The sequence below is a fragment of the Castanea sativa genome, chromosome 3 (genome assembly GCF_040712315.1).
Source record: "Castanea sativa cultivar Marrone di Chiusa Pesio chromosome 3, ASM4071231v1".
NCBI classification, from domain to species: domain Eukaryota; kingdom Viridiplantae; phylum Streptophyta; class Magnoliopsida; order Fagales; family Fagaceae; genus Castanea; species Castanea sativa.
Genome location: NC_134015.1, coordinates 45,141,623 through 45,156,770, shown reverse-complemented (window position 1 = coordinate 45,156,770; position 15,148 = coordinate 45,141,623). Strand labels below are relative to the sequence as shown.

Sequence of the window (15,148 nt, the reverse complement as noted above, 5' to 3'; positions counted from 1 at the left end):
TTTCTTATATCATTAGTGTTTGCAAAATTTTCAGAAGATTAAAAATCATTAATTATTTCATCAATCAATTGTTTAAATTACAAGTTTTTGTAGTATAAAATTATGCACAAAATAAAAGTTTATGGATCATATAGAAAAGAATATCTGGTTGTTATAAAATTTGATATCTGTGTTAAAAGTATAAAAAATATACAATTCAATTGTTAAAATTTCAAAATATGTAGTAATGTTAATTTTTTAATGAAACTTGTAGCCTTAAGCTATAATTAAGTTCATAGTCAAATTTTGTCCGAATAAAATAAGTTTGACGGAAAATTGAAAAAATAGTAGTAAATGGAAACCTACTGTATTTATGTAATCAAGCACTACGGTTATTTTATTCTAGCTGGTGCGTGTGCTCAGACATCATGATTATTGAAAATTAACTTTAATCTCTTCCCAAAAATGATCGACCTAAAAGAAAGGTTGATACGAGATTTGAAATGTATCAGATGAACACCATTTTTCTTTAACAAAAAACACACTTTATAATTTAGAGACGGAATTAGAACTTTGAGTTAGGAGGCTGGCTTTATTATTGGTTGTGTGTTACAGTTTTAATTTCTCATTTTGCTACAACTTAACTGCTAAGAATTTTTTTTCTTTGGTGGGTAAGAACAAAATTATTTTTGTTTAAATTTTTTAAAGGGTATGGTTGTTTTGGCTTGTATATTTTGTTTTAAATTTTAGATTTATATTTTTTTATGGTCACTAAAATGAGAAAAATGCTAAAGTTACAAGTTTTTTTTAAAAAAAATTTATTTATAAATTACTGATATGATAAGTTGTTATTGGTAAGTAAAAAAATGATATAAGTGGTGGATCCATTATGTTAACCAATATGAATTTGCTACCAAAACAATTTGTAAAAATATTTTAAAAAAGTTTATAAGTATAATATTACGCTTAAAAAAATCAATAATATTATATAGGAGAAATAAAATGTAATTTTATAAAACAAAATTGCTAAAATTAGTACATATATATATATATAAAATAATAATAATAATTTTTTTAAAAAATTGGGGCCATTACCCCCCTAGTCCAATGATATAGTTCCGTGCATGCTTTATATACCTTTTCTTTGCACACTATTTCTTGCCTAGTCATGATTATCTTTCTATTTTTAAGTCATTAATTTTGAGGGTCACGGAGCCTAGGCAATCAAAATTAGCTAGATCATAACATGATTTGGTGATTAAAAGAGAAAAGAGAATAATATATATATATATATATATTACAAGAAAAAGTTAAGAGTTGTCTCTTCATCCTTGCTTTAATAAACAAATGTGGACCAGACCTCTTTTTATTTATTTATTTTATTTTTTATGTTTCTTCCACAAAAAATATTACCTTTTATTTGTGGCACAAATCTAATAATCACACCGTGAAAAGTGTTACTAAATCTCAGCAAAAAAATAAAACGAAGGCAATCCTCAGTTTGCTTTATGCAGCACAGCCACCCTTTGTGCGCGAGTAATCCTTATAGTGTCTAGGAATATTCCCGGCCCTCTATTTTTTAGTGTTGGTTAAGAAAAAATTGATTTGAATTATGAACACTTCTATTAAAATTATTGTGAAATATATACTATTAGGTTATAAGATTCATTCTAAGAATCTTGTAACTCAATTTATTGGTAATTTATGATATCTTTGATGTTTTTGACATCCAAAATTCAAATTATCTTTCTCCTAATTATTGAATTATCAAAAAAGTTTTATAAGACTCTTGGTCCCAGCGCTTTTATTTATTTTTCTATTTTGTACTTATACCAAGAGAGCCAATTTCCTAGGGGATGCCATTTTGGTTTTGTTAGGGTAACGTAATATTTCGGTATAATTAATACTGGTGTATTGTTTTGAAGTTACTATTGTGTGTCCATATATATATTATTTGTTTATTTGTTTATCAATAGGGACGGAACTAGGATTCGTACTGGGAGGGGAGGCAAAGCTTAAAGCCAAAAAAAATTTATGAAAATAAAAATTAACATTTATTTCATATTTAATAAAATACTACGTATAAAATAAATATTTCTTAAATATTTCATATTATAAAACACATCAACAAAGTATAACATACAAAATAAATGTTTCTTATTTTGTGCGCAATTTTTGTTTAGTCCACATTTTATTTTTTTATGTTGTTTTTGTAGTTAAAGGGGCATGAATTTTATTTATTTATTTCTTTTCTTGTAGGTCAATATCTAAATATTTTAGAGGAGGAGAGACAATATATATATATATATATATATATATATATATATATATATATATATATATATATATTTAAGGGCAAATCTTAATTTTTTGTATACCGATTTTATTTTAATAGCTTATATGCATATATTAGTTTTTTTTAGGAGGGGGGGGGGGGCATGGCCGCCCTCTGCCCTAGTGTAGGTTTGTCCTGTTTATCAATATATTGTTTAAAATTCACATATTTTATAAGCACAAATATTAATTTGAGAATATTAATCTTATGTATTAACTTAAAAAACATATTTTCATAACATTTTTCTAAATGTTTTTAATTTTTTTTTACCAGCTGAAACACCCTAAAAGCTAGGAGTACTAGTATCAATTTAATGACCACTATATATATATGGGAAATGTTAACAAGCACCGTGCGGTGCTTGTTAACATTTCCTTTTTTGTGTTTCATTTAAAAAGAAGAAAAAAAACTGTCAAAAAAATTGCTAAAAAAAATAAAAATTTTTTTGTCAAAAACTGAAAAAGTGTCAAAAGTTGAAAAAAGTATACAAAAAATTACTCAAAATATGTTGTTAACGGGCACCTTACGGTGCCCGATAACACAACCCTATATATATATGGAATCGTATAACTCATCCCCGATCGAGAATTTCCTGTAAGGTTGCGTAGACTTCCCCATTTCTTCCTTCTTCAAATAACGAAATTGTTACTTGATGAAGGGCAGTTGGGTTATTGACCGAGGACGACTCGAGTTCGGCGATCACTTCAGCCAGGCGTTCCTCTGCCACCAGCTACCAGCCTCATCACAAAATGAAGAGGGTGTGCCCACTGAGTAGACCACCAAAAAAAAAAAAAAAAAGAAAAAAAGAAAAAGAAAAAGAAACACCGCCCGAAGAATCTCGATGGTAGTTTTATGAACAATCTTTTGCGGGAATGGATCTTTTTGATATTTAACAAAAAAGAAAATCCACTACCGCCCTACCCCATTATAAGATATATATATATATATAGTAATAGATCCACCACAATTCAAAATAGACTTTTATCTACTTCTTTTAACGTGCTATATATTAATCATAAATAACAATAATAAAAGAGGTAGGTAATAGATCTCAGGGGGGGTGTATTCTCTAAACCTCGGTCAGTATATTCTTTCCCACACCAACCTTCTCTTTTTCTTTTCTTTTTTGTTTGATGAACACCAACACTCTCTTTCTTTCATGGTGAATCGGTGATAAGTGACAATGATATACACATATGCATGCACAAATGAATTCTCCCGTGCATCATATTCATATATAGATATATAAAAGTATCACTTTATCACAGTGTGAATGGGTTAGATTAATTATCTAAAAAGGAACAAGTTCGAATTAACGGTATACCCTTTTTCAAGTAAAAGCAATATTTCTGTTTGTAATACAAACAAAGAATGGTATCGTCATGCATGACACATGCACACAGATTATACTATACATGACATGATGTATATATTTTATAGATTTATTTATTTATTTATATTTATGTAAAACACTACGTTCTTTCCCGGATACCTTCTCTATCTATCTCAAAGTCTAATTCATTTGTAAATTGGACTATATTTACTAAGAAATTTACAATATAGCTTAGCATATATAGGGCAATGATTGCCTCACATTTTTTTTTTCAAATGTTCACACTCCACACACATGGGACATTATTTTATAAAATGTGAATATCAGGTATCACATGAAACAATAATAAATAAATGATGGGTCAAAAAAATAATAATAAATAAATGAGTTAAAAATATTTATGTTTCGTCATGCTTGTGTGTTGCTTCCTAGTTCTTTAGGAAAAATTCAACTCTCTTTTCAAAGATTTTTTTTTGGGGGGGGGGGGGGAAGAGAGAGGGGTTGTGGATAAGTTTCATTGAAATTTCTAGATTGAAGTTTGAATGTAAAAGGACTTTAATTTCAAATTTTCACGTCTACTTCATTATCCTTTTGGACAATGAAAGGGAGGGAAGAAGACAAATAGAAACTAAGTTTTATATAGATATCTTTTTCTTTCTTTCGTCTTATTTTTCCCCCATATTTTTAGAAAAATTATATTTTAAATCCTAAAGTTTAGGAATATAACAAATTAAATCATATAATTTTAAAATTTATCAACTTTCCATCATAAATATTATACAATCAAAGGCTGTGTTTGGTTCGATGAAAAATAATTTTTGAAAAAGATATTATTTTCAAGTGTTTAGTTACGTTATTGAAAATGCAATGGAAAGTGTATTTTCTATTACTTTCTCACATTTTCACATCTTCTGAGTACATATATAATCAAAAAAGGAAAAATTAAATTTAAAAATTGTGATCATGATTGGGGGTGGTTGGCTATCAGAAACTAGGGACAATAGTGGGGGTCGACGTTGGGTGGCAAGCAATGAAGAGTGGAGGTTCGGTTGATAATTTTTGAGTAAGTTAGAAAATGGTTTATAGAAATTAAGCAATTTCCATCATAATTGCCTTTATTTTATGGTTTTTGGTTGACTAACAATGTTCGTCGCCCTAAATACCCCTAAATGTGGAAATTTTTTTATGAAATCAAATTTCATCGAATCAAACACAGCCAAAGTTGTATTCTATATGTTGATGTGTCAAGTGTGCTCCATCCCTTTTTTTTATCTTCTACTTATGTCACGTGAATAGTCTTTTACCTTTTATTTTGCATATTTGAAGATTTTTAATCCCAACTAAGGGTAGAGTCATTACACTACACAAAAAGAATCCAATTAAAATTCTATGTGAAATTCTGTTAATAAAGTATATCTTAATCATCTACCATAATTTTTTTATTGAGTCTGTAAATGTTTGTGGTTGGAACTTGTGCGACCTAACTATCAAGACAGTTCCTTACTTCCTTAAGTGTGAAATGCTCTTATCAAAAAAAAAAAAAAGGTGTGAAATGCTATTACAAGGTTTCAAAAAAATAGAATAATACTTTAACTAATATTTTTTTGCAAAAATTCTCATGAAATCTGAAAGAAATTTCTATTTAATTTAAATTTGTTACTTATCATAAATTTATTTTAGTAAAAAAAATTAAAGGTACACTACTTTGTCAACAACATTTTTATAACAAATCCTAAATGACAGGTTGTTCCTGGTTGTTATTGTTGAGATAAAAAAATAATCTTAGATTCAAATTTGAACCAATATCAACTAACTACCTATGATTTGTTGTGAAAATATAGTGAAAATATTGTGGATGTAACACCTCTCAATTAGTGCTCAACTATATAGCATATTGGCATTCACAGCAGCTTGGGAATCACCTTCAATAATGTCAGGGCCCTCGTGAACCTAGCTTGCTTCTAGACCACCAGAGTCCAGAGCTGATCACAAAATATAGCAGCAAAAAGAGTGCAAGTGTTTCTCGTGTCTTTTAACCACACCTAGGTACTTTTTAATTGGATTAAGAATCATTTTGAGCCCATTCAATGATTGGCAGAGAATTTGAGAGATTACAAACGTGTTTAGACCCTAAATTATGGCTTATTTCAATTTTCTGCTACTTACTAAATTAAGCCCAATTGTTAATTTGATCAGACAATTGATATATGCATCGATGCACAAACACAACAGCAAATTCCAAAATCAGTCACAAGCACCCATACACTGCAAAGTGTTTACGGAGTGAAAAAACTCCTGAGGAAAATAGGTAGCTCTCTAGCTCTTCAATCTGAGAATTGGGTCTAGTATTTCTTGTGATTAGAGGGTTATATGATAGGGCTAATTGGATGGGTGTAACTGATTTCTCTTAGGTTAGCAATCTCGCTCGATAGAGTATCAGGCAAGTGTCAGGTGAGATTGCAGGGCTCAATCGAGATTTCAATACAGCAACTCCAACTTCAGCACTTTGACCTCTCAACCAAATACAATATAACCCACAAATATGCAAGATACAATGAAATTAATAACATGAAAATACGTGGAAATTTGGTACGGAATACGTCAAGCCTAACAGAATTTATAGATAATCATGTATAGTTGAAAGGCCAAAAGAATTATTGCAAACTACAATTGCAATTCCAAAGGCCATATCCTAATGTATAAAACTCTCATTTTTATGGGGTTTTAGAAAGGGATTTGAAAGAATTCATTGGTAAGCATCCTCGATTCGAATCCACAACCTATCGTTTTGGGCGAAAGGCAAAGCCCAACTTTTATGGTGTTTCTGCATTACCAATTGCGCCCATAATTTGTTGCAGCCAAAACCAACTTGCCAGCCCAATTTAGCTTAAAAGGGCCATCTTAAACCAATAACTCCAGATTGTTTAGACTCATACAGACCAGAATTTTAATGATATCAGTGAAATCTTTTTCTTAAAGAAAAAAAATACAGAATTCTTATTTAATTCATCATACCATTGGTCTAAACAAAAAGTGAGAGAAAGAACATAATATTTGACGAGAGCAATGGTATAATTCTCATCAATTAGCCTAAAGACATAAATCAAAATGCAGACGAAGTAGGAGTGTTAAAGAATTATCATTGCCTCGGCACTTTGTCATATACATATTGCCCTCATTATATGTGGTACAGCATAGGTGACTCCATACATCTTAGTTTAAATTAATCCTGCCTACTTACATTTCAGGACAAATAGAGCACAGCCATGAGCTTTTACTCCCCTTGATATAGTCTGCTTTCTAACTCTAATGTCTTTTCCACTCCATACTTCTTTGCACTGACAGGAATTTCCATTGAAGATTTTACCAGGAAGTACCTTAGCCATGTCCGATATCTTTGCAGATATTACTGTCCTCTCAGGGTTCAGATTGAAAAAAGCAACATATATTTCTCCTAGAAAGGCAGAAAGAATAATCATTAGAAAGCATGAAGAATAGAGTTTTGCACTTTTTATTTTTATTTAATAATTCATAAAAATTATTAAAAATGTGAAGAATAGAATTATGCATTTTTAAAAAAAAAATTCAAAAAATAGTCTTGCACTTGGGGGAAATGTGCAGCTATGGGGCTCTACAAATTAGAGTTCTATGTTGGTGGGGGAGTCATACCTTTTCTTCCAGTTGCGATCCAAGAACGAGTTCCACCAGGACCGACTTCAGCTGCACAAATGATCAGCTAGTAACTCAAAAATATGAAATAATGGGACCACTAGCAAAGTTGTTTGCAACATTTTATAAAATAAGGCACGAAGTATACAAATTTATCACCTTTGATAGAGTTTACTGTTGCACATAGACCAGAATAGCTATTTGCCAAAGTTCCATTAACGCTCAGCTCCCACATCTGCTAAGACTAAATGCATTAACTTCCAACATCAATTCATAAATGTAACTAAGAGTAAGTAACACAATAATGAAATTAAGATACAAAGGCAAAGCACGTGATTTTAAAAAAGTACGTATGAATCTGTCATCCAGAAATAATAGTTTACTCCCTACATTTATACCTAAAACTTATATTATTTTGTTTGAAACATCTCTCATTCATGATATATGTAAAAAAAAAAAAAACCTGATTTGTGTGCCATCTGCATGGTACAAATGCACCACTCTTTAGCTCTTTTGAAGTAAGCTTTTGATTTGGAGAACCCCCCAAGCAAAATTCCATTCTATCAGTTGCAAATAATTGGAGTTTCCCTTGATATTGTTGTTTGTGGGACATCCATTCATCTCTGCATCAGAACAAATGTATTAAAATTAATTTATAATTATATAATTAAACATTGATATAAAAAATTTAGTATAAGTAAACATGAAAATATTGCAAAAAGAAAACATTTTGATACAATCAGATCAGAGAAAGAAAGCAATTTTACGATGAAAATTGAGGCTCTTTCTTGTATAGGCAAAATGGCTCTTGATGCTTGTTGCTTCCTAAGTGTTCTTTCCAGCAGATTTGTTCAAGGTCTTGGTCCAGAGCTTTAATAGACCACCCAATTGCTTTTGAATTTGTGCAGCTAGTGAGGCTCAAAACATGTGTATCCGATGTACTTACATCTGTCAGATATCTTCCTGATTGGCTGTCAAGACTCTTAAAATTCTTTGTACTAGTAATATAAGGAAACTGCACAAACAAGTAAATAATATGTTATGTTGCTATTTAGACGAGTATATTTTTCCCAAGACTACAAAAGAATAGATGAGTGCACATGCCTCCATATTATTTAAGCTGAAAGAATTTATCTCTAACAGAGTAGGATTTGTTAAAAGGTTGTATGTGGCCCCATCTAGCCTTCTCACATCTCCTCCAAACATGAGAGGAGACTTAGCCATAGACCACAAGGTCATCTGTGAAAATAAGAAAGATACGGTTAAAATAGAGTGCTTAGTTATTTTAAGGGATACAGAGAACTAACTATTTTGTTTTATATAGATACCTGAGTTCTTTGCTCATCTGGAAGAAGCCTAGATGTTCTGTGTGGACCTTCATTTGAACCTACAATATTTGAACATATTGAAGTTAATTGTTGGTTTTTGTATGTTTAGGCTGGGCTCAACTTTAAAATTAAGCAGTCAAATCTAATCATTTATATTCTGAGACTTTTGAAAATCTCTAATTCATTTGCCAATGCTTTGTCATAGATATACAAAATGTTTCTAGTAAAGAAGTATGTTGTATAACTTGTTTCTGAAGCCATGCCACTTGATCTAGACATACTTCTGTTTTAGTACAAGTCACTCAGCGGACTTGGAATGGTGAGTTCTTTGTTTTTAATGTTGATGTTATGCATATTTGAGTGCATGGACCTATTTGAAACTCAATACTGCTAGATCCAAAATGTACAGCAAACATCACTTAAACAATAACTAAGTTCATCGATTTATCTAACAGTACTCTGGCAGGGCCAAACAAATTGTGGTTCATTCGATCCTAGCAAGCGCTTTAAATAGGGGTAAAAATTTTCTTCATGAGATGAATGAAGGAAAAGCATCAAGAAAATTATTATAACCTGGATCAGTAAGCCATCCTAGTGGTAGCATATCCAAGTCAGGCCATGACTTCCCCCTCAAGCCCTTTGCTCCTATCATATTAGCGATAGAAAAGTCCCTGCTAAAAAAATTAAATTTTATTTCTGCATTCTATAATAATAGGTCAAAAAAGCAGTAAATGGAAAAGAAATAATGATTGAAAGGTCACCTAAACTCCTAAACTCCTAAACTCTGGAACAGAAACAGAACAGTCTTTTCACCTTGTAATATTGAAATGAGCAGCAACATCTCCCCATGTATCCCAATCATCCCCAGTAATGCGGTACATGTTCACTAGTCCACTCACATCCTTGGCCATTGATGGGGTCACACCGGTTCCAGGAGACAGTGAATACACTATGGGGCGGTCAAGTTGCTTAAGAACCTGGGCAAAGGCATGTAAAATGTTAGCAACACATTATTTTGTACAGAATATTTCAGATGTAACAATGATGGTTACTGTAGGGAGACAGACAAAGGTAGGGAGAGAGGGAGGTATGCAGTTTACCTCTGACACATAGGTTATTTCATTTATATCCAAGTCATCTCCAAACACACAGTCATGTTTCACTACAAGAAAACAGAAGTTATCAGTGTCAAACTTAGAAAGTGGAAAATTAAGATTGAACTAACAAACAGGTGACAGTCCAATTGGATTTGTTATAGTAGGTAGTGGATGCAATCAAAAGATTGTACAAGGTTATGGTTGTACAACATGCACAAATCAAAAGTTTTAAGTGTCTACGTGCATAAATTCATAGGATGTCAAGAACACCCTAACTGATACTAATTCTACAGTATGTATTGTGGCAATGTATATAGACTAAGCAGGACTACTTTCCATTAACAATGGTCAAGTTACCAAAATCAACACCCCACTCAGCATACTGTTGATAGAGTGACCTCAAGAAGGCTCTTCCTGCTCCCAACTTGGTATCTACACTCATGAAACCGTTCGGCATCCATGCACATGCCCTTTCCTTAATCCCTATATCTTTTGCATTCCACTTTCTGCCAAACTCTTCATAAACACGTCCCTGATAAAAATAAATAAATCAAAAACAGAATCTTAAGAAATGATTACTAATGCTAACTCTTAACACTTTTTGAGGTAGTTGCATTACATTTTTCTATAACATTGTTTATATTTCTGAGAATTAAACTTTAAATTGGGTGTGCTTCCTTGTTCTTTCATAAATAAATGATAATAAATGAATCATGCTCTAACACTTTCAATTTTATTGGTATTTCCAAAGTATTTATAGCTGGAATAAAAAGCAATACCGTGTTTATGTCCAAGATAGGGGTGTTTGCATTCACTGCCTGTGTACTTATTCCTCTCATAACATGAATCCCAAACTTCAAACCCATCCTATGCACTTCCTTGGCTACTTTAGTGAACCCTTTCCCGCCTTTGGAGGAAGGCCACCTCTTTGGGTCAGGGGCCATCCTCCCCCATTCATCAATTACATCAAATCCTAGAGAGTCAGTGTAAGCACCTTTGACCTTTCTTCGATACCAAAGATAATCCACCACAACATACTGCAATGCAGAGATTAATGGTAGCAATAAAAAGACATAAATAAGTTTCATCACTTAATAAAATCGTCAATCTTAATACCACTAAATCAATCATAAAGAAAATGAATTATAGTCATCCACAGTCTTCACACCTTATATTTATGGGGAAGTAGCCGCATAGATATGATTTCAGCATTTTGCAAGAACTCTTCTTCAGATATGGTCCAGCAAAAGGAATCATACGAGTTCCAACCTCTAGGTGGGGAGCTCGCTTGTTTTGGTTCTTTAGCAGATACCCTGAAACGAGACACCATTCATGCACATAATTTTTTTCATGAAACCAGTAAACTCAGCTACATAACCTTGAGACAATTGACAAATGAAATAGATGGTTCAACAAAGACATTTAAAAAAAAAAAAAACAATACATGAATCATATAATACCACACTCATGAAATCATTTCAGCATCTTCATTTTCTTTCTGATATTGGACAAAGTACTAAGCTAATCCATCCCTAAGGTTTTGTGGAGTCTGTGTTGCTCATAAATTTGTTAGATTAACCTCTACTTTTATAATTTATGCACTAATCTTCACTAATATAATGAAATTTGTATAAAGAAACTAATGCATTGTTAGTGTTTACTAATTGTTTTGCGTTGGAAAACATATTACTAAGCAAAATGATGACCAAAGAATACCTTACTAATTATAGCAAATTATCCCCAAAAAAAAAAAAAAAAAACTTATAGCAAAGAGTCTTGTAGTTCAACTGCCAATTTCCAACAGAGATATCCATTTCCAATCCCCCTGGCCCCTCCCCTAACTATCAAATTATCAACAAATAATAATAATAATAATAATAATAATAATAATCATAGTAGAGAATTTTAGCAAATAGCAAACTTGGAGTTCCACCATTATATAGATGATTTTTTTTTTTAATAATTTGATAGTTAAAATGGGGCAGAGGGATTTGTCTCTGTCAAAACACAAAAAAGTGTCAGTTGAGCTAGAATACTCAGTGTCCTTAGATATAGACATTGTGTGATTAATGCATGTTGGAGAAAATGATGAATCAGACATGCAAAAACAGATAACCATGTTCATCTTCAAAATTCGGTTCTTGATCAATCTGGCAATTGAATGTAAAAAAATGCAATGCAGGTATTGGGAAAGTGAATAACAGTATAGATGTAGAAGAAGAAGAAGAAGAAGAAAGAAGCTAGCTACGTACGTACGTACCTTGTTGGGTTTTGAAGAAGAACAAGAACAAGAACAAGGAAGAGAAAGCAGAGAGAGGTGAAGACAACATTGTTGATCTTCATTATATTCATGGTACCCATCCGAGGAGAGACTGAGTCTGAGTTTAACTGTGTTGATAAAGTATTTATATATACTACTTGGTATTACTATTTTCGTAGCTTATTTGTTAATATACAGATAAATTATATGCGGCTATTTTTTATATAGTTTTATTTGTTAAATATAAGATTTGTACTAAATATATAACAAAATAAAAATTCACTTGTTTAAATATAATATCTTGTTAATAAGTGTCTTTAGGACATTTATCAATTATTGGTCATTTTAAAAAATGTCTGCTATAATTTTTATAAAAAATATAAAAATTTATCAAAAAATTAATTACTATTTTTCTTTTTTCATAATTTTTTTTTCTTATTCTCAAAAAAAAAAAAAATCTAAACTAATGCATTTCTTAACATTTTCCTAAAAGAAGGGAAATTAGTTTTGTGAAAATAAAAAAATAAAACTAAAGTCAGACAAGAAACAAACAGAAAAGAATAGTGTTAATGTATGGAATCCTTTTTTTTTTTTTTTTTTGCTTCAAAGTTAATGTCTCGAATCTTAATTCGTCACCTAGCACTAAATAAAAAATGTCCGTCAGTGTCTTCAAGTAAAAATATATACTTGAATAAAGTGTGTGCGCACCGAGAGGAATATGGTGTTTTGTGGGGGAGAGGGAGAATTACACATACTCAAAGGATACTTAAAGAAATTTTGATACTCTTATTTGTCAAAAAAAAAAAAAAAAAAGGGGCTAAATTTTTTTTCTTAAAAAGTATCTATATATTTGGTCCTTATTTTTTATATTATATTTTAATTTGATTTTTTAACTTTTCAATTGTATCAATTTAGACTCTATCTTTTTAGTACCGTGTCAATTTAACCATTGCTATTATTTTTTGGATGAAAAATGCTTACATTGCAAATGACTAAAATAAAAAGTTAGTTTCTTGTCACATCGATAGAAACTAATTTTTTATTTTAACTGTTAACCACGTCAACAAATTTTATATAAAAGATATGAATTAAATTGACATAATATTGAAAAATTAGAAATTAAATTAATATAATTAAAAAATTAGGTATCAAATTAAAATATGATGTGAAAGATAAAAGAAGAAAAAAAGAAAAGAAAAAGCAAAGTAAGTACTAACTAGGTGTCGGTCTCTCAAAAGGCATGTGAGTAATAAGTAGATAACATCAAATACAAGGAACAGATCTGTCCGTAAGGGATTAGATCTGGAATCGGCATGGACGAGACAACCATTTAATTTATATTTGTCCTTTTCTTTGTTGTTTTTATTGTTCCAACAAACAAACAAACAAAAAAATGATTCATAATTTTTTTTAATAAAAATTGTGCATTATATATCTTTTAACATTCGTTAAACTAAACAAAGAATATATAATCAGTGCATCAGCCCTCTAAGCACTAAAAATTGCCGATTCAACAAAACACACACAGGACCCGAAAATTTTGCTAAAAATAGAAAATACAAGTTTTTTACCTTAAGAGCATCTACATCAGTGGGTGGATAATCATGTATAATATAAATTTTTTTCAATTTTACACATTTTGAGCTACATCAGTAGAGCTAAAACTGGCTAAAATAGTGTAAACCCATCCCGAGCTACAGTACCGTGTAAATATACACGGTTACTGTAGTTCGTTTATACAATATTTTATGATTTTCCTTCGCTCATTTTTTTCTCTCTCTGATCCGTTTTCAACAGACTCATCCTCTCATATTTTTCTCAACACAGAATATACGGATATAAACTTTGCTCAAAAAAAAAAAAAAAACACAGACATACACAAACAAACATGGATCGGTGCTTGACTGGTCGGAGCTCGTGGGTCTTGCCGTGGAGTGGAGCCGGCAGACGCTGGATCGGAGCTGGCGGATCGGCGACCGGAGCTCGCGGATCGGCGATCGGAGCTCGAGGATCGGCGATCGGAGCTCGCGGATCGCGATCGGAGCTCGCGGATGGTGATCTGAGCTCGCCGATCGGACTCGCGGATGCTGATCTGAGGTGGTGATCGGAGAGGTAGTTGATGGAGAGGGAGAGGGAGAGGGAGAGGGAGAGTCTGAGAGATGGGTTTGGAGAGAGAGAGCAAAAGTGAGAAATGAGCTGGGAGAGAGAGAGAGCAGTAATTTAAGAGTTAGTTGGTGTAAAATAATAAAATATTAAAGAAAATTAATTATTTAATTAAAAAGGATGGTAGGATAGATGAACTGATGTGGAGGTTTTGTAAAATTAAATGTGTCAAATAGAAAAAAGTGGATTTTTAGTGTAAAAGTGAATGTGTAAAACGGAGGAGTTGGTGTGGATGCTCTAAAATAAGAGAAATGATTAGGTATAGTATAAGGATTGCTGAAATGGTCTTTTTAATCAATAAAATAATGTCACTTATGTAAATGTGTGAGTTAAATTTCTAATCAACATAATAATTAAAAATAAAAAACTAATATATGATATCATATTTGCATAAATTACCGCATTTTATTAGTTAAAATGACAAGAAAAACCCTTTAGTAGTACTCTAACGGACCTAATAATTTCTCCTAAAATAAACGAAAAATTTTGTACAAATTAGTGTAAAATTTTGTATAGACTAATGTGAAACACTCTAACGCATGAGAAAACACCCCTTCCAAACTAGCTAGAAACCAGCAGAATTGTTTTTTTTTTTTTGGGGGGTGGGGGGCTGAATAAACAAGATTTTACTGTGGTAAAAAGGAAAACAAAGAAATTAGCTAATGGGCCCTTACCATATCCTGTTGTTCCTTCCTTCATAAAAGACCCAAGAAGGGGTGCTTAGAGTTAGAGATGGACGCAAGCCCAAAATCTTCTGAAGAAATAGTCCAAGTAGCGAGGTTGTGGGCTAATACATTCATTGATCCGGGAACAAAATCAAAAGGGACCAAATTACAAAAGAATTCAAGCTAAATTCTAATTCTAATAATATTATGACCAGGAATGTTTGTGAAATTATTGAATGCACTCAACAGTCTCAACCCACTAAACACTTATCTCACTTACCACCGCCCACGGTACACGAGTTGGTACTTTCCCAAGCCT

General features: G+C 31.7%; 1 protein-coding gene across 1 annotated transcript; it reads right to left on the bottom strand.

Moving 5' to 3' along the window:
• Nucleotides 1–6,714: 6,714 nt before the first annotated feature.
• LOC142627107 (uncharacterized) lies at nucleotides 6,715–12,138 on the bottom strand. Its single transcript, XM_075800906.1, has 14 exons — nucleotides 12,002–12,138; nucleotides 10,910–11,054; nucleotides 10,521–10,778; nucleotides 10,099–10,273; nucleotides 9,745–9,806; nucleotides 9,458–9,621; nucleotides 9,218–9,315; nucleotides 8,645–8,703; nucleotides 8,421–8,555; nucleotides 8,084–8,331; nucleotides 7,780–7,939; nucleotides 7,476–7,551; nucleotides 7,317–7,367; nucleotides 6,715–7,101 (listed from the first exon to the last, which is right to left on the bottom strand). Exons 1-14 carry the CDS (start codon nucleotides 12,100–12,102, stop codon nucleotides 6,881–6,883), a joined length of 1,953 nt encoding a protein of 650 aa, XP_075657021.1. The 5' UTR covers nucleotides 12,103–12,138; the 3' UTR covers nucleotides 6,715–6,880.
• Between the last annotated feature and the right edge of the window lie 3,010 nt (nucleotides 12,139–15,148).